The 21112-nt window shown below is 39.0% G+C and overlaps 1 protein-coding gene across 1 annotated transcript in view; it reads left to right on the forward strand.

Annotated features, from left to right (window-relative positions):
• Positions 1-21112, forward strand: part of LOC124721287 (ADP-ribosylation factor-like protein 8B-A) — a 49777-nt gene that overhangs the window by 4187 nt on the left and 24478 nt on the right. The window contains exon 3 of the mRNA XM_047246196.1: positions 3839-4000. Coding sequence (XP_047102152.1) covers positions 3839-4000 — 162 coding nt within the window. The remainder of the gene's footprint in view (positions 1-3838; positions 4001-21112) is intronic.

The raw sequence follows: 21112 nt of genomic DNA on the forward strand, positions 1-21112 counted from the left end.
GGAGGATCAGGTAGTGATAGTGGGTGGAGCAGGGAATAGTCTCGATAGGGATGGGGAATATGTTGGTGGTGACTTGGTTAAGATAGCTACTCAAACTGATGGCACTGATGTGCATTTCGTGCAACTGTTTCAGCGTCATGATCGGCCTCACCTTAATGCGGCTGTTAGGCGTGTTAATGTGGGGCTGGGGAGGGCACTGATGGCAGAGGGCATGAATCACATCTCAGTGGTGCCAGTTGGTAGATCAGGTTTCACTAGGCATGGCCTGCACCTCAATAGGTATGGGAAGGGGAGGCTCGCTAAGCTTATAGGTGGTGGTGGTGGTGGTGTCACTCGTGGAAAAATTCCTGTAGTAGTTGGTGTTAGAGCTACACCTTTTTTAGATTGAAGTTAGCTGATAGGTATACATGCTTAAAGGAAGTCCCTCTAACTAAGGGCTCACTTTCAGAGGATGTAATGTTTCCAAGTAGAGAAAGAATTAGCATATTTCATCAAAATATAAGTTAGTGAACTGCTAATAGATGTTGACTCTGAAATTATTGGTATATCAGAGCATCACTTAAATAATTTGATAATTCATAGGCTTCATTTACCAGGCTACAGATTAGCTGGCTGTTTCTCAAGGAGTTCCTTGCGGGGTGGGGGAGTCATTCTGTACGTAAAAAACAGTATTCCATTTGAGTCCATAGATATATCACAACACTGCACTGAACAGATATTTGAAAGTTGTGCAGCGTTAGTTGAATTTAGTAAAACTAAACTTCTAATTGTTGTTGTTCATAGATCCCCTAACTTTGACTTCAGAGCATTTTTGCTCTAGCTAGAGAGGGTTCTTTGTTCACTTTATAGGAAGCACCAAAAATTAGTTATATGTGGTGACTTCAATATTAATTTTGTATATGATTGTGCAAGAAAAAGGATGTTGGTAGATCTCCTAAATTCATATGATATGATGCAAACTATGTTTTCTCCAACTAGGGTGCAGGGGAACAGTAGCACAGTCATAGACAATATTTTTATTCATTCTTCATTACTAGATGGGCATTCTGTTAGTAAAAGTGTCAATGGCCTTTCAGACCATGATGCACAAATTTTAACACTAAAAGGCTTTTCTACTCAAACCAATGTCATATTTAATTACAAACTATGTAGGAAAGAACATTTTAAACGGGGTTCTAGCAATAATGGACAGCCCAGGTGGCTGACTAGTGGGATAAGGATATAAAGTACAAAAAAGCGAGAATTATATCAAGATGTTAGAAGCAGTAACAATCAAGCTACAGTAGCCCATTACAAACATTATTGTGAGGTGCTTAAAAATGTTATAAGAAAGGCAATTAGTAAGTTCCATGGAAATAGAATAGCTAATTCACAGGATAAAATTAAAACCATATGGTCAGTTGTGAAAGAAGTGTCTGGTCAGCAGCACTAGGTCGACGATATAAAGTCAGTTCATAGTAAAAATATTTCTGTTATTGATAAATCAGATATATGAACAGTATGTAACAATCATTTTCTGGGCATTGCTGGTGAATTAAATAAAAAATTAGTTTCTACACAGAATTATATAATTTCCTTGGCAAATGCCTTTCCGAGATTGATGTCTGAAATACTCCTTTGTGATACAGACAAGAGGGAGATTGAGTCAATAATTAAATCACTGAAGAGTAAGGACTCTCATGGTTATGATGGAATGCTGAGCAGACTATTAAAGTACTGTGCCGCACATGTTAGCCCTGTATTTAGCCATATTTGTAATTTTTCCTTTAGGAATGGTCAGTTTCCTGGGCGATTAAAGTACTCAGTAGTAAAGCAACTTTACAAAAATGGAGAAAGGGATAATGTAGATAATTTTAGACCTATTTCTATGCCATCAGTGTTTGCAAAAGTTATTTAAAAGGCTGTGTATGTAAGGATAATTGATCATTTTATATCGTAAGATTTGCTATCAAATGTACAGTTCGGCTTTAGAAGTTGTCTAACAACTGAAAATGCTATATTCTCTGGTCTCTGTGAGGTACTGGATGGGCTAAACAAAAAGTTTCAAACACTTGACGTATTTTTTGATTTAACTAAGGCATTTGGTTGTGTTGATCACAAAATATTGCTCCAGAAGTTGGACAATTACAGAATACGGGGAGTAGCTCACAACTGGTTCACCTCTTAATTTAGCAACAGGTCACTATCCACAGTGTTGATAACGGCTGTGATGTGGGATCTGAGTGGGGAACTGTCAAGTCGGGGGTACCCCTAGGGATCAGTGTTGGGGCCGCTCCTGTTCTTTATTTATATAAATGATATGCTGTCTAGTATTATGGGTAACTCTAAAATATTTCTGTTTGCTGATGACACTAGCTTGGTAGTAAAGGATGTTGTGTGAAACATTGACTTGGTTTCAAATAGTGCAGCACATGACCTCAGTTCATGGCTTTCAGAAAATAAACTAACGTTAAATCACAGTAAGACTCAGTTTTTACAGTTTCTAACATACAATTCAACAAAACCTGACATTTTAATTTTACATTTAATTTCACAGAACGGTCATATGATTAGTGAAACTGAACAGTTCAAATTTCTAGGTGTCCATATAGATAGTAAGCTGTCGTGGAAAGCCCACGTTCAGGATCTTGTTCAAAGACTTAATACTGCCATTTCTACTATTCGAATGGTATCAAAAGTGAGTGATATTTCGACATGAAAATTAGTCTACTTTGCTTATTTCCATTCACTTATGTCGTATGGTATTATATTTGGGAGTAACTCTTCCCATTCTACAAGGATATTTTTGGCTCAGAAACGGGCGGTTCGGGCAATAAGTGGTGTGAGTTCACGAACCTCTTGTCGACCTCTGTTCACGAGTCTGGGTATTTTGACATTGGCCTCTCAATATGTATATTCCTTATCGTCGTTTCTTGTTACCAGTATTAGTTTATTCCCAAGAATAAGCAGCTTTCACTCGGTTAATACTCTGCAGAAATCAAACCTGCATTTGGATTGGACTTCCTTAACTCTTGTGCAAAAAGGTGTGCAGTATACAGCTGCATCCATTTTCAATAAGCTGCCACTCAAATTCAAAGATCTTAGTAGTAATCCACGAGCTTTCAAATCGAAACTGAAGAGTTTCCTCATGGGTCACTCCTTCTATTCTGTTGAGGAGTTCCTTGGAAAATTAAGCTGATTCTTATTATATTGCTGATAGCATTTACTTAAACTTATGAACTGACTTTTTTTGGGTTCATGAACATTTATTTTTATCTGTTATTACTTTTATTTTGTGATTTCATGTACGGACACGTTCTATCGCCTTGGAGATTTGCTCCTCAGTTTGGTCCTACGGAACTTGACGTGTAAATAAAATAATAAAATAACTAAAATTTGTAATGTTTTATTATCTACAGAACATCAGTTAAATGGCAGCAGTTAATCTTACTCTCACAGTGTTAAGAGATAAGTATATATGTAAAATTGCGTGGTGATGGTCCTGGCAGTAAAATTGATTTTTGTATCAGACTTATGTTTTCCATCTATTATTTTCCAAATCAGTCTGAAGATTATCACAAGCAGTTTGTCAGTGTTTGATTTTCCTGGTGTCATTAAAAACACTTCAGTTGCTCATTGCCTTGCAGTATATTGTACCCTATTATATACATTGGAGGCTATAACTGTTTTTTCAAATTTCAGATTCTATGAGGCTACTTTTCGTTCTAGCATGTGCTACCAGCTACTCTTCTTCTACTTGCTACTGTATATTTAGTGCTGTAGGCTGCTGTCTTTGCTGATCTTGTCTCACTCCTTACACTTTGGAATCTAATATATTAAATTATTTCTACCATTACAGATATATGGTAGATGCAGCAGATCAAGAAAAAATTGATGCATCTCGGAATGAACTTCATAGTTTACTGGATAAGCCGCAACTTGCTGGTATACCAGTTTTGGTTTTAGGAAACAAACGTGATCTTCCTAACGCCCTAGATGAGAACGGACTTATTGAAAGAATGTAAGTATTACTCCTAAAATTGTGTGTATTCAACTTTATGTAGTAGGTAATCTGTTCTTATATGATGTATATGTTAACTGGGAATGAACCCATAGCTGTTCGTTTGAGTACTTACTGTTCCTAAAAGTTATAATGTTGCCAATTGAGAGGATAGTGACTGTAGGCTGCACCTAAAGCTTGTAGCTATGTCCTATAGATTGAATGTGTGGTGTGTACAGATGAACAACTTTGCATTTTAAAGCTGTCTTACTTTGCTTGCTGCCATAATTTAAAGTTCCCTTTTTTCCTTTATTTTTAGAATTGAACTAAATGGAAAACAAACCTGCTTTATAATTTTGTCTACTACTTCTGTTTTCCTAGCTTGCCTTTTGTCTTCTCTCAAAATGTTTGAGAGCACTTTGCTTCAGTGGTTGTTAAGTGATGCTGTTCTGATAATGGAAATATCATGGGTCTTAATAGAAGGATGGTGTATCAGAATGAATTGGGATGAACTTTTAAGGAGAGTTAGGAGTATATGGTGGAAGTCATCTTTGTGACATAAGTTAGCATGGCTCTGTGGTACATATAATCCATGCACTTCTCCCTTGCCCTTTTCAAAAAGTTTATTTGGGAAGCACAGGAAGCATGCTCCTCCCAGCACCATAGAGTTGTGGGAAGTGGAAAGATTTAAATTCTAAAAGTATGCAGTCGATTGGTTAAAAAACTCAATTTTTGTAGATGATAGTCCTCACAAAACTGCTCGTGAAACACTTCTACATGCATTCTCTAGAGAGTTGATGGCATATAAGTTTATAGAGACTGCTTGTGCTGAGTATGTATTACTGTCAGTGGCAGTGAGTCAGTAGAACTTGGTGATAGTCACCTTCTGACTGGATTCAATGAGCTGCAAGCAACTGCAACAACAGTAATTTTAAACAGCTCTGGACTTACAAGACTTGTTTAAAAAAGAAGAGTTTCTGTTTGCTCAAGGCCGAATCATATTTCCATAATTATACATTTGGAAGTGAACATGGGCAAAAAAAGATTCAACTGCATGATGAATAGCTGCTGGACTTCCTTTTCACTAAATTCGGGCAGCATCTGAAGGGAGCCTAGTGTGTTCAGCATAGATGTTACATAGCCCACAAAAGGAAAATATGATAAAGGATCAGATAGTTGACAAAAATGTAGAAAAGGGTGTACATAGTTGGCTTGGTAAATATGGTTGAGATGCTTCCTGGGGAGAAAAAAAAAAGGATTAAAGGAAATCGATTCTTTCATTCAAATCAAAATCTATAATGTGGTGATTGTGTGTGACAAAGAAAAACTTTGTGCTGGGCTTAGATTTGAACTTGGATCTATGCTCTTTTCAGACAGTGCTCTAACAGTTATGTATCTGCTTTGAGTCAGCCTGAGAGATGGTGTAATTGGGTGTGCACTTCTGATGAAAGACGGGGATCCAGTTTTGTGTAATGGCCAGTGGTCAGTTCTAACATACAATCAATAAAACAGTAGAGTGCCAAATTACAGTAAGTGTAAAACATTTCATACATTCACAGATGAACAATGATTAGTTGGAAATATGTATTTCTCACTAAACAGCAATGCGTGATGTTTTTTCATTACATCTTCACACATATGCACACACATATTAACTTGCTTATTGAGGACATGACTGAAACAGACCGCAGAATAAGGAAGCCAAAATCATAATTTGCCATTTGTTTCAGCAGAAAATTAATCCTTATAAATCATTGATGATTACAGTGTCTGTATCTTCACATTACAATGTCTTTAATTCAGGATGGCGACAGTTCAAATTCGTGTCTGCCAGCATGAGTTAGGTTCCCATGATTTCCCTAAATTGCTCCAGGTAAATGCAAGGATGTGGTTCCATCAAAAGGGCAATGCCAATTTCTTTCCCCATCCAGGAAACATTCCAAGCATTTTATCTATATGTAATGACCTCAGTGTCAACAGGATGTTAAACCCTAATCTTCCTTCCTTCCACCTTGTATAAACACAGACATTGCGGCCATTAATTATGTATCCAGAACTGGACAGGCTAATGATGACAAAACCTACCCCCCCCCCCCACCCCCCCTCTCTCTCTCTCTCTCTCTCTCTCTCTCTCTCTCTCTCTCTCTCACATTCGTGCTCTGTATCAGTCCAGATTTTCAAAATGCATATCTATTTCATAGTCCTCATAAGTAGAAGATGCTTTGAAATCACCTCTAAAACAATCACTCTTGTCGGTGACATTAAACATTTTGGTGTAACAAGTTACTTCTAATGGAGCAACTTTCTTTATGGTTGTGGGATACAAGAGCAGGAATAATTAGCCTCAAATTTGATTTTTCAAGTGCAGTATTCTTCGTATGGAATTACTTGTGGGGTTTATGACAAGTCTAACGGGGTCTTTTGGACGGCCGAGTAAAATGTTGTTGTGTCCATTTGCTGTTAGGATGGCATGCGTGGGCAATAGCTCTGGGTAGTGCAGAATGTGGAACTCGCTAAACTTAGTTTTACCATTTATTAATAAAGACGGTGCAACAATGCATTACGCGCATCTGGTAACCCGTCTTCACTGTGTCGGGAGCGATACATGTTCGCAACTGAACGGTTTCAGACTGCTCTTCGTAGCCGGTGGCTGTGACATGCCACGGCACGCGACTCTGATTGCATTTCCCGTCAGCATTCCACGTGATAAGTGCACAGCACGGCGGCTCTCCTGCTGTCCGCTACGGCCGTACAATTCTGTCGTTACAATCACCCTCCCTCATGAAAACAAACTACCGAAGGTTGCTCAAGATGACCTCCTGGGTGTCGTGCATTTATCTCGCCAATGGCAGTGTTGGGGGGACACTTAACATTTATTTTGTTTGCAGACACAGTGACGATGGGCACTGACGAGAGGTTTTTCAGGATGACAATTTCACACATTACAGAGGCTGTCCATGCAAGAGACATCAGTAAAAGCACAAAGAACACAACACTGACAATCAAATATGGATTAGCATTATTGGAAGATTCAATAGACTTAATTTTAGTTGCTACTTCTAAGAAATTTAGCTCATTATTAGTATTTATTACACTTTCATGGATATGCACAATTAAATTGTCATCCTTGGGTAAGCTGGGCAGAGAATTATTTGCATTGGTCAGTAAGTATGATTCATTGTAATTAACAGGTAACATCCTTGTTAAAGGGAATTTTGCATCTGCATGAAAGGTGGTTGGTAATACAGATCGCATTTCAAACAGATCACGTGATAAATCACAGTGCGTAACATTCAGAATTGATCCACTACCAGTTAATTTGGATGTGAAATGTAGTTCAGGTGTGTCGAACATTTTACAGGTAAATGTGATTTCGAGAGTAGAGTTAAACGAATATATTATACCTTCAGAGTATCTTTTAAGGAATGGTTGATGAAACTGCATTAAAATCCTAGGGCAATCACCGTGAGGCGGATTGTTCATAAACAAATCTTTCTCACAACTGTACACTCCAGTATCTAAGAATACTGCCGTCTCTGGGCAAATTAGCTTATGATTACGTTTACACTTATGAACATCATGTTCATTCAGGGATACAAAATATCTTCTATCTTTACTGATCAATAAATAATCCTTTAGCTGATACATTGTGTGAATACCTACTTCGTTCCATTTCACAGGGTAAGTATGAATTTTATTCGTTTCAAAATTATGCCTGGATCTGGCAATCAGTATAGAAACAATTACAGTTAATTGATCTTCAATAATTAAAGAATATGTGGTAGTTAATCTGTAATAAGCATATAAATTGTAGTAATTGACAGGGTAAATCATGGTAGGTGATGCATCTAGCCACGAGCCACTGATGGCCGAGCGGTTCTAGGCGCTTCAGTCTGGAACCGCAAGACCGCTATGGTCACAGGTTCGAATCCTGCCTCGGGCGTGGATGTGTGTGATGTTCTTAGGTTAGGTAGGAAGATATTAAGTCCTATAGTGCTCAGAGCCATTTGAACCATTTTTTGCATCTAGCTTACCTTCAATCAACAGCAACATTTGTAAAAATTGGTCTGGATGCAATAAAACGCTATTCAAGCAATCATTTGAACTACTGTCTAAGGCTATTCTTAAATTGAGAGCATTAAATTTAGTGTTTGATAAACTGTCAGTAATTCTTAACAGTAGGGTGTTTAAATCTAAATGTGCACTCACAGCTTGAAGAATTGCATATAATTCACGGATGGTTACATTCATTTCACCACGAATTGTGTTAAAATGTGTAATGAACTCTTTCACAATTTGTTCAATAAACAATTTGTGGTTAGTAATGGTCTTTTGCATATTTCTTTACACAATTATTTCATTAGAAAGGTTAATTGAATTTGTGTTAGACTGCTGCTCTAGAGCTAGTATTTTATCCTTTATGTCCAATAGATCTTGGCTAGTTAAGGTACCAAATACAGAACGAAGAACTTTACCTCCAAAATCAAACCAGGCATGTTTGCGCCTAATCAAGCTTTTATATGCAAGAGTTTTAAGAAACATTTAATCTCTTGCTCATAGCTAGCGAAAGTGGATTCTACTTGCATTTTTACAGTAATCCAGTTGTTATACCAAGAGGTTCCAGTTTCCAAGACTGTATCATTATTCTTAATTGAACGGATCAAATCAATTTGTTTTTTAACAGAATCAAATTGTTGGTGAACCTCAGACAAATTATATTTAAGCACAATTGTAGCACTGTGCGTTGAGACTGCCATGTCTGATTGTGGTTCAAACAACACACTTGCATTCTGTTATACTATGTCTACAACATTAATGGAACACACTAACATAACAAAGAATGGAATTACAGTTCACATGGTTAATAAGTTCTACACACTAGAATTAAACAATGAATATGGAGAAATATGCGTCTTTGGCGACCTGTGGATCAGATGTTATATACACTTCAGCACCTTACGCAGTAGCTGCAATTTTATGTTGCACAGCACATTCTCACATGCACTCGGCTAAACGCAACACACCTTGCATTCACTCACACTACACACGCTTACGGAGGTTGTAAGTGTGCCTTGGGCTGGATCGCTGGGTTGGCGGCGGCGACGCCTCGGGCTCGAAGTCTGGACTGTGAACTCGCTGTGCTCGGCGCCTGCATTTTGGAGCATCTGGTCTGCCCCTCGGTCGGTCCTCGTCGTCGTCCTGCGTTGCTACAGGGAATCTACCCAGGTAGGGCTTTACATGGTTGACATGGAGCTTTACATGGTTGACATGGATGAGAACCGAACGAAAAGGCACTTGGAGCTTTACGGTAACAGGTGACACCACCTTCAATATCGGGTATGGTCCCTTCCAAAACTTCTTAAACTTTTTGACCTGTGACTTCTCTAGCACTACATTGCTCAGGTAGACAGTCTCCCACTCGATACTGCAGCACAACTGCTTGGCAATCATGTTGCTTGGCTTGCTGAAGGAAGGACTGATTATTCTGCTGTTTCACTCCCCTCCATATGTCTCTGAGTTTGCGAGCTAACTCCCTTACGTGTTCATTGCTGATTCCAGCTGTCGATCGTGCAAAGTCCAAGGGTGAACGCATCTCCCATCCATATACAATTTCATAGGGACTGAGGCCCGTTGATAAGTGCATTTTAGTGCTGTAGGCATTTACAACACATGGAAGACAGACGTCCCAATTATCGTGTTTGCTGCTTACATAGTGGCTAAGCATTTTAATGATGGTTCTGTGTACTCTCTCGATGCGACCATTGCCTTCAGGGTGTGCTGGTGTGGTTCTCAACTGTGTTATTTGCATCATCTTACATGTTTGTAAATCACTCATAAAATTCGTCCCTTGGTCACTGATAATGCTTAATGGAGATCCAAACTTCAGAATCCATTCCTTCACAAAAACTTTAGCTATGGTTTCAGCACTTTGCTCAGGTACTTGTACCATCATAAAATATCTGGAGAAATGATCTAATATCGTCAAAATGTACTTGTTTCCATCCTTAGTCTTCGGCAGGGGACCGATGACGTCTAACCCAATTCTTTCAAAAGGTTCACTAGTCTCTGGCAGTTCTTGTAATGGTGTCTTAGTTCTTCCTGAATTATTCCGTCTGTTGCAGGAATCACATTGTGAGACAAACTCAAATACGTCAGCCTTATGACTTGGCCACCAATACTTTTCAGCTACTTTGATATTCATTGCCTTTCTACCGCAGTGTCCTGACAGTAAGGAATCATGTTGTTCAGTTAGGATTTGCTCTCTCATGCTTGCTGGAATAACTAGGCGATTCCCTTTGTTAGTGACTTCGTACAGCAATCCCTCTATTTCAACGAACCATTGATCATTCTTCCATATTTTGCATTGTGAATCTTCTTGGGCTGCTTTTAATTCCTCCTCACAGCTTATGGTGACACAAACATGGACCTTACGACTCATCGCATCAGCATTCACATGTTGTTTCCCAGGACAATGGATAACTGTGAATTGGTAAGCACTCAGTTCAAATGCCCATCTTGTTAGTCTACAACTAGGATCCTGTAAGCTCAACAGCCATCTAAGTGCGGCATGGTCTGTGATTACAGTGAATTCTCTTCCTGTTAAGAAACATCTGTTTTGTTTGATACCAAAGACCAGAGCACAAAGTTCCTTTTCGGTGGTAGTGTAGTTACATTCAGTCTTATTTAATTGCTGAAAAGCAAATGATACTGGACGTTCTTGGCAATCAAATTTTTGGGACAAAATAGCACCAACTACAAAATTTGAAGCATCTGTGGAGAGGATGAAGGGCTTACTGAAATCCGGATAGGCCAAAACTGGAGCTGTGGTTAGAGCAGTTTTCAGTCTTTCCATTGCATTTTTGCATTCTGTTGACCAATTGAATGTGGCTCCTTTTTTAAGTAACTGTGTCATTGGCCTTGTGATATCTGCATAATGGGCTATTAAGCAACAATAGAAATTCGATAAACCCAAAAATGATTGTAGTTCTTTGACTGTTTGTGGTTCAGGAAAAGTTTTGACAGCTTCTACTAATTTTGGATCAGGGCGGACACCTTCACTGGTTATAACATGTCCAAGGTACTTCACTTCACTTTGTGTGAAGTGACATTTATCTATTGATAAAGACAAGTTCGCACTCCTGATCTGCTCAAATACTGCTTGAAGTCTCTTAGTGTGTTGCATCATGTTTTCACCAAAAATTATCACATCGTCAAGGTATACAAGAGCTTGTGTTGGGGTGAGCCCGCGTAAAACAGAATCCATTAGGCGTTGGAAGGTAGCTGGGGCGTTACGTAGTCCAAAGGGCATACGGAGGTATTTGTAAACTCCTGTTGCAATTACAAATGAAGTTTTTGCTTGATCATCTGGATGCACTGTTAATTGGTGATATCCGCTAATTAGATCACAGACTGAGAATATGCAACATCTGCCCAAATAGTCCAGGGTTTCTACCAAGTTTGGTAACGGGTAAATGTCTGGTGTGGTGACGGCATTTAAAGCTTGGTAATCAACGCAAAATCGGAACTGTGGTTCACACGAAACAGATTTCTTCTTTACTGGGACCACTGGTGATGACCATGGTGGATCAGCAGGATCTCTTGGTTTAATAATTCCGGCCTCTAGTTGTTCCTTGACCACATCTTCTGCCAATTCTCTTTGACTGAATAGAATTCAGTAAGGCTTCTGCGTGATTGGTGCTGCGTTTCCAGTGTGTATGTGATGCTGAACTAAGTGAGTAACAGGTAAATTTGAACATTCTCTGAAAAGATCTGAATACTCTAACAGAACAGGTGCTAAAATCTTCTGATCATCAGCTGACAAATGTTCAGTCTTCTTCCAAATTTTGTTCTTTAATTCGATTTCATTTTCAGCTCCTTGTTTCAATATTTCAGTATCACTACAAGAATCTGTTTCCATGACTGCTACATTTGCTGCTTTGTTTGGAATCGGTATTACATCATCTTTACTTATGCTCGACACTTCAGCAACCTTCCTTCCTCGTGGCAAAACGACATCTGTATTGCTCATATTAGTTATTGATATTGGGACTCTCGCTACGTTCGACCTCACCATTGTAGCTACGCCTATACTTCGGGCAACATAACAATGCATTATGTCCAATAATTCACAATTTTCCGACTGTTTGGTCAACAACAGTGCTTCTTTTGTGATCAGTGGCGACTTTACTTAAACATGGATTGTCTTTTCTGTTCCCTGAGGAACTTGCTGTGGCTGAGTAATTTGTACTTCGACTTGGAGAGTTCCAACTGATGTGTCGGTCAGGGTGATCGGTCCATCGACGTCAGAATTTCGGCTCCTTTGAGTGTGACGTGAAGAATGATTTTCCAGGTTGTAATTGTTACGACCTAGTCTGATCCTTCCTGCTGTGACAAATATCTCTGCCCCGTTAGCAGATACGAAATCAAATCCAAGTACACCATTGTAGCGCGTTTCATTGTTAGAAACCAATTGCACCTTTGCTGTGTATTTGTCCTGGCCTAGGCACAATTCTACGTCAACTTCTCCATAGTTACATAGTTTCCCCACTGTTGAGCCCCCGCACATTAAACATTGGCGGTCTCAGCTTGTCCCTTTCGTCTATAGAACACCACATCAGTGAGGTCTGTGCTCCCGTGTCAATCAATAATTTAAAATTTTTTTCACAATAAACAGCACCTATCATGAAGTCATTATCGAATTGATTTTCAGCTACACTAACAGGAATCACTGCCTCAGGCAAGGGGCGGATGCTGTGGTGGCACGTACGTCCCCACACTCGTTTAAAGATCTGCCGAGTTGTCTGCTGCTCACATTTGGTTTCTTTTTGTTGCGGCAGTTCCTCACTAAGTGACCCTGTATCCCACAGTTGTGGCAGGTCTTGTTCTCCTTAGTCCTTGCCCTCGTGACCGGGCCTATTGCATCGGTAACATTCCACATTCGAGTTGAACACGCGACATTCTTCTTTTCGCATGTCATCTGGGCGTCTCAATGCTTCGACAAAACCAACAGCTGCCTCTACTGCTTCTTGAAATGTTTTACAGCGTGTGAGTCTGACTGCTTTGTTTACTTCTTCCCCATACAGCTCATGGATGAATGTGTCAAGTGCTCTCTGATCGGCTTCGAAAAGCTGGAACCAGTTCTCATTTTCGTCCTCTACAAGCTCGTAAGTCTGAGCATTTGTGTTTTGGATTCTATCAGCGAATTGCGCGATAGATTCATCATGCTGCATGCCCAAACTATGAAGTTGCTCACGGTAGAATCTGATTGCACTTTTGCGTTTGAACCTCTGAACCACTACCGTTTTAAAATCATTGTAAACTTCGGTTTTCACGGAAATCGGCTCCACGCTAATGAAATCTTGTGCAGCTCCTTGGATTTTCAATTTAGTAACTGCTAGCTTATCTGAATCGGTCCTCGAACCCCACAGAGCTGCGCCTTCGAGTTTCCGAAAAAATACTTTCACATCTTCCTCAGGTTTTCCACTGAACACTGGTACAGATGGCAACAGTGAAAAATTCTTTATTGGAACAGAAGTGCCATCATGTGACAAATCAACCGGGATTCTATGCTCGCTTTTATTTGCTTTTAATTGTTGAATCTCTCTTCATAGTTCTTCTATAACGGTTTGGAAATCGGCCGTGTTACTCGCGTTTTGCGTCTACCATTTTGAATGCAGTCTATACCACTCACTCAATACAGAAAAAATTAAAATCCATCACTGCCTTTCGTTTTAAGCCAATCTGAGTAGACTAACCTTAATTCCAGCACTGGATGTCCCCATGTTGTCGGACGATGTCCTTGGCTGCTGCTGCTTGCTGTGTTGTCGTAAAGATGCTCCGATGTTAAGTTTACACATTGCTGCACTTTTCAGGACTGTAGGTTTTCCGAAAATAATCCCACACCTGGCACCACTTTTCTAATGGGGTCTTTTGGAAGGCCGAGTAAAATGTTATTGCATCCATTTGCTGTTAGGATGGGATGCGTGGGCAGTAGTTCTGGGTAGTATGGAATGTGGAAAACGGAAAACTTAGTTTTACCATTTATTAATAAAGACGGTGTGACACTGCATTATGCGCGTCTGGTAACCCGTCTTCACTGTGTCGAGATTGATACATGTTCGCAATTGGCCGGTCTCAGACTGCTCTTCGTAGCCGGTGGCTGTGTACACGGCACGGTGCGCGACTCAGATTGCATTTCCCGTCGGCATTCCGTGTGATAAGGGCACAGCGCGGCGGCTCTCCCACTGTCCGCTATGGCCGTACAATTCTGCCATTACACAAGAAAGGATCTTTTTTGGTTGCTTGGTCATTGATATTAGTTCTCGGGTGAGACATTTGACTTTGCTTTCAGTGGAGAGTTGCATAGATACCTGTTCAGAACTTAAGTTAGGTGAACAATGTCAAAACCTTGACAACCATATTTAATTGCATAGTAGTGTAATATACCACGCATAATCAAATGTAAATGCTTAATAACCCTTGTGTACAAGATTAGTGACTTTCAGCTAGAATTTGCTGCATTACAGACTAGAGGAAAGTAGTAATGGTTTGTGATATCAGTTGGAATAAGCCTATATTTTTCTCTCATTATACTGATTATTTTTTAAGGTTTTTAGCTTTGGAAATTGTGAACATATACAATTTGTATAGATTGCAAAATATTATAGCTAGTTAACATTTCGTATGTTATAAATGTTAGTCACAGTCCATAGATGACAAGCAGTTACATGATACAGATATTTGGGGAAAGAATGTTTGTATACAATCTAAGTGTGTGCATATTTTCTACACTGCTCCAAATTGCTGTACAGTTTGGCATTTGTGGCCAAAGAAGGCTGTACCAGATATTTTACAATGGTTCAGGATCGGCTGCCTGAAACTAAACTATATTTTCCATTAGCAATTACTGTTGAGGAAACTTATTGCCAGCTGGGGTGGCTGAGCAGTTCTAGGCGCTACAGTCTGGAACCACGCGACCGCAGGTTCGAATCCTACCTCGGGCATGGATGTGTGTGGTGTCCTTAGGTTAGTTAGGTTTAAGTAGTTCTAAGTTCTAGGGGACTGATGACCTCAGATGTTAAGTCCCATAGTGCTCAAAGCCATTTGAGCCAAACTTTATCTTTTCGTATTCTGTGTGGATTTCTTGTGTACATAGCTGTTCAGTCAAACCCCAGAAACTTTTTTACAGTTAATAGATTTTTAAATTTTCATTTATTTGTAGGTTAGTTGTAAAGTATTTGCTGCTGTTATTGAGTGTTAACAAGTTCTCATATCTAAGTTTATTGATTCTGATAGTGAATATTTCTCTATGGAATATAATACTGTGATTATGTGAAAAGACCCAATAAAACTGAAAATGTTGGTAAATGTAAGGCCAAATACAAAGCAGTAGGAGCATGGGATAAGTAGTGGCAGGTTAAAAAATCCGGAAAATAAAATTAATGGGGTAAAGTAAAATTGAAGAATGAGAATAAAGTGAGAAATTACAGTTAAGAAAAGTGTAAAATAGAGGGTCTAAGGCAGAAACCATTGAGAGGTCAAAAAGGATTGTGGAACCAGGGACTGCACTGGTTCTCATGAGTGCAGTTTGAAGGAGATAGTGTTCAAAGAAAGTATTCAAATACAGAGCTGTGGGGATACGGTTTGTAGGTGGGCTCTGCAGCATGTACGTATACAGCCACTGGGTGGCAGACCTAGCAAACTGACTGCAGGGTGGTAGTGGAGGCCTACTCACAAGTGTATAATTCTTTAATATTCAGCAATACTGGAGTGGCTGCAGTAAAGTTCATGAACTGTTTAAATACATTCACTATTAGCTCCTATGTTGTGATGTGACATGATTGAATCAGGACTAATGTGTCAGGAGGAAGATGGATCTTGTAAAACAGTTCTTGAATCAGACTCATTCTCATGGGTAAAATTCATGCTGTGTTGGATTTGGAGTTAGTGATAAAGTTACTATCTAGGATGTTGTGAGAGTTGTTTGGACAGTGTAATACTCTGTGAGGGTTGTGGGAAGGACCTCATGAATTTGTCACTTAAGGATGAAAGGAACTAAAAGTTTTGTTAGATGGTTTAGTTGTGCTGTTGGGGCCTATGGGGGGGAAGGGGAGGTTGCAATGTAAGGTCAAGGTTTAGAGTTGGTTAAATATGTATTTGATTGTTTTTCAAGTTTCATTCATAGGAGGTATAGGGAATTGGTTGTGACTGTGTTGAACAAATCATCCTGTCGTTCAGATGAAATGATTGTTGGAAGGAAAGGTCAATCTGTATCAAGACAGCAGGACATAAAATTATGTCGCTCCTCCTAAATAAATTTGTAGTATTTTAATCATCCATGGTGCTTTCTTAGGTGGTACTGATGGAAACTGGAGACATTCTTCATGGTTGGTTAGTCGAGGTGCATGTATGAATTATTCCCAAATTTACAGAACCCTTTTTTATTGCCATCTGTCTTCATGCTTCCTCCAATCATCTTATCACCAGCCTTCCTACACTTAGTCACTTTCTACCTAGAGCATCGCCCACACTGTTCGTACCTGGCCTAAGAGTAATATTTAGCAAGTAGTGGGTTAGTTAGGAGTTGAAACTCACTCTTTAGAAGTGATGTGCACATCCTTGTTTGCATTGTTCTTTTAAGGCAACCACATCTCAGTCCCTTCACAATCTGTTGTAACTGGCCTCGTGCTCCAGATCTTGATATTAACAGTTCCACAAAGATGTTAAACTCTAAAACCTCCTCTCACTAACTTAATAACTCATGAAATGTGTGCACAATTGTTACTTTGGTCTGTAGCATCTCAACAGATATAATCACTGTCATTTACAGCTTTTGGGACAGTTAACTGTTCATTAATGTGTGATGAAGCTTTGAAAGGTAAATAAAAAATGATCTAACAGTATTGTGTATGGCAATGCCAGCCAAATGCTGCACACTATGTAAAAGTGCAAAAGTGTGACAGAGGTGCTCACACCTCAACCAGTGGACAAAGCAGAACAGTGACATCTGTGACTAGACATGTATACCAAATGAGCAGTGACGGTTTCCTTTCCTTACTTATGTGGTACCAGGAGGACCAAAGCACATCCAGTCTTGCTTCCCTCTGGCAACTGTAGCCTTACGCAAGATGTGCTGAGAAATGACTAGTATTGCAAGAAAAGCAAAGAATGGGAATCTGTGTTCTCAGTCATTGATACTGTGAAAACTCACAGTATTTGCTCTGCTGCTGAATAACAGGTGAGCAGCCCAAGTTCACAATTGAAAAACAAAACAACTCACTCCATAAAGACGAGTTTAGTGTACTAAACTGCAAAGAACAGCAAGCCAAATTAAGTGCACTTAAGAAAATGGATCAGGCACATAAACATGTTTTTAACGTGTCATAACAACTGATACCTCTGAACTCTTAGTTTCTTGTATTACAACGTACTGTTTTCAATTTTCCAGAACAATTGCAGTGCATCTACACTGCAGCAAGTTTCAAAACTGCACCAAGAATAGCAAGAGCTGGGAAAATTTTTCCAAAGGGGGTCTGTAAAAGGTTGTCTTACCGATGCTGCAGAATTTCTATGTCCCATTAATGTCAGCAGGTTTCAAGAAATTGGCCTTTCCAAAGAAATGACACAATGTATAAGAGTTATGGTCAGCAATGTACACAAGCAGTTAATAACTCTAAAGACTTTGCTGCTTTCTCTGTTGCAGGGGATGAAGCAACAGATTATACAGATACAGCTCAGTTAGTGTTATACATATGAGATGTCAGTAACAATCTGCATGTAACAGAGAACGTTTTGGACTTAGTGCCTTTGAAAGGATCATGACAGACGTAGACTTCCTCCAAGCTGTCTAGCAAGCTGGTGATGGTGTTGATATGGGTTGGATTTGGTTATTCTCAGTGACATCAAATGGAACACGGTTAATGTGAGGCCACCAAAGAGGACTCATGGCACTGATGTGCAAAAAGCTAGAATGCATAGAAGAGACATTGTATGGAATTCACTGCACTCTACATTGAGAGACACTTTGTGCGAGATTAGCAATGTTAGAAAACATCCTGCAAATTGTTGGGCATACTGAAAACACATGAGCTTGTGCATCGCCAGTTTCAGCAGTTCAGCAGTTCTTGGAGGAATTAGGAGAGGAGCAAAGTGACATACCTTACTATACCGAAGTACACAGGCTCAATCGAGGTAAAATGCTGAAAAGATGAATTAGAAGACCCTGGCTGGATATCAGACTTTGTGTTTCCCCCTGGCTATTACATCTAAGATGAATAGCCTGCCCATCAGTTTGCAACGTGAAAATGATTTATTTTTTGACAAGTTGGAAATAGTAAATGTTTTGAAAGGAAGCTTGCTCTATGGGAGAGCCAAGTATTGTCTGAAAACGCTGCAAATTTCCTTACTCTTGGTTTGGTCTATGAAAGTGCTAGATTTCAGTAAATGTAAAAACTTAGCAGCAGTTTCGAGCACAATTTGTAGATGTTACCATTGTGTCTCCTATCATTCATTGCTTTGCTCGGCCATTTTTAGCATCAGTTGAAGATGCCCCGAATCATTTTCAAATAGATCTTACTGACTTGCAGTGCAATACATCGCTGGAGGACAAGTTCTTTGCAGTACGAAGGGCAAAGATTTCTATGAAAACTTTCCACAGCAAGAATTTCCACGACTGCAACATGAAGCTGTGAGAGTAATGTCCATGTGTGTGAAAGATTTTTCTTCATAATGAAAATGAATAAATCTAGGTTTTGATAGAGTATTAACGATGAAAATATTCACAAGCGCTTGCATTTATCAATGTGCTGCACTTTTGTGTGGTCTCATCACCAATGATAACAAATTTCGGATTTCTTTCTTTTTCTAATTTAAAATTGTTATTTACTAACCATGCCTCGTCCTGCTCCATGTTACATAGACAAACATTGTTATCTGATAAATTTGGTATTAAACCAGTTGTTCAAGATACACTTACATGCTCAAAAATTATCCTTTAATTATTGAGACATGTTTGATACACTTGCCATTAAGGGTATTTAGATAACTAACATGGGCATAAAACCAATCCAGCATATTTATACACCATTTGTTTGTATGTTTTGTTTTAGCTCTGTGCCATTTTAACAGAGTGATAGAATAACACGATACCTTCCCATAATTGTATTGAACACTGTGAAAAGAGCAGTAGGTTTCCCCAGGTATAGTGTATCCCAGCTAGTGGGTAAAGTGAAGTGGCAACATCAGTGCTTACGAAAGTACACTAAACGAGCGGTGACAGTTCAGTTTCCCTGTTTACACGTTTGGTAAATGTGCACACTCTGACTAGGAAGTTGCACATGTGCAGCAGCTCTGCACATGGGCAGAAGTTCTGTGCAGCCCAGGTGTATGGGCTTTGTAAGACTTTCAGTTGTGCAAATAAAATATTACCTGGAAAGCTTCAGCATAATGAATTGAGTTGCATGGGTGCATATGGCCTTCGTTGTTTTTGCACCTTCAAACAAAACAGAAAAAACATAGGTTGCATTTTGTCTAAATTTTAGAGGAAAAGTGGGCCTTGCTAATGGAACCAGTCGCACCATTAAACAAAACACTAAAAAAAGGGGGTTTGAACCAAATGATGAGTCAGCACCTACAGTTGCTGCTTGCTCTGACAAATGTGTGGTAGGAAAATATTAAATTTTGTGTCAGAAACAGAAGTATGTGTCATAAACAGTAGTATGTACTGATATTCAGTAATCTTACACTGGTGAACTGGGTTCCTTTTTTGAACCACTTAATCCGGTGAATCCTGTCTCCAACTAAAACAACTACTACTACTACTACTACTACTACTACTACTATTACATGTTTGCAGACTGTGAAAGCTCACTGAAAACTCGAATATTTATTACGTGTTTTGCACTCCATTGGAGACAGACTTTCATTAGTATGAAGCAATTGTTGATGTATTTTATTCTCCCTGCCTCCCTCCGCAGTTGCTCTGACATCAAATCAAGTGAGGTCTCTCTGAAGCACAGGCAAAGACGATATTATCTTTGTCATTGATGTGCCATAACTGGACAAAAATTAAATAAATGTCAGCTTTATTACTGCATTGTAGTATGAAAGTAAAGTTTCCAGAATTATATGAGCAAACAGTGCTAAAGTATGTCAAAGGGGTATGTGGTTTGGTGTAAATATTGTGGTAAATGTTGTTAACTGTTTAATTATGGAGGTTCAAACATGAAATAGAAAACTGGATTATATGAGAATGAGATTCATTTTTGCATGTTAATCTACAAACTCTGTAATGTTGGACCATTATTGGCTTTTTGTAAATGAAAGTGATGTGATTTGTATTGAATTCACCATGTCTGCTACCAGGTTCACGTAACTACTAGGAATATTGTAAATGGTTTATTGCACGAGAACTATAGATTCTATGAATATAAAGAGGAGCTTTGAATATTTAACGTTTCCTCATTGACAGTAATGTCAAATTAAAAAATATACACACAGTGGGAGTCTTGCTCTACCTTTCCAAGAATAACATTCTCATCTCTGAAGAACCTCTTTTCATATTCAGTCAGTGAGTTGTGGTAAATGTGTACAAAAGCTAATGGAAAATTGGCATGGTTTCAGGTGAGGATATATTGAATATTGTTTCATAAAATGTGTGTTCCCTTCTGCAGTACATGACAGCCATTGCTAGACTAGCTTCACTTTGAAGTGCACAGTCATCATGAAAATGATGTGGATCTCTATGATACAGAAAGAAGAATTTATTAAAATACTGTTTCATTTGAAACATATCAAGAAACTTTGCTTCATTGCTAAAATTTTTTTTTTCGTAATGCTAGATGTTAAAAAACTGGTAGCAAATCTAGGGTCATATCATTCATCTTAGTCACTGCTATTTATGTTATTGAGGCATTTAGAGTACACGGGTAACTCTAAATATATGCGATTTTACTAGATTTTGTGCAGGGAATCTATTTGCAGCACCAAAAAGTTAAACAAAAACAATCCCAAAATGATGAAATTAGTCACATAAATGAAACATACAAATAAGTTTTCTGTTCAGTCCTGTATGTGCCCTGCAAGAATGGGAATAACAGAAAAATCTCAGAATTATACTTACATCATTATGACATT

This window comes from Schistocerca piceifrons, chromosome X, assembly GCF_021461385.2.
Source record: "Schistocerca piceifrons isolate TAMUIC-IGC-003096 chromosome X, iqSchPice1.1, whole genome shotgun sequence".
Classification (NCBI taxonomy): Eukaryota; Metazoa; Arthropoda; class Insecta; order Orthoptera; family Acrididae; genus Schistocerca; species Schistocerca piceifrons.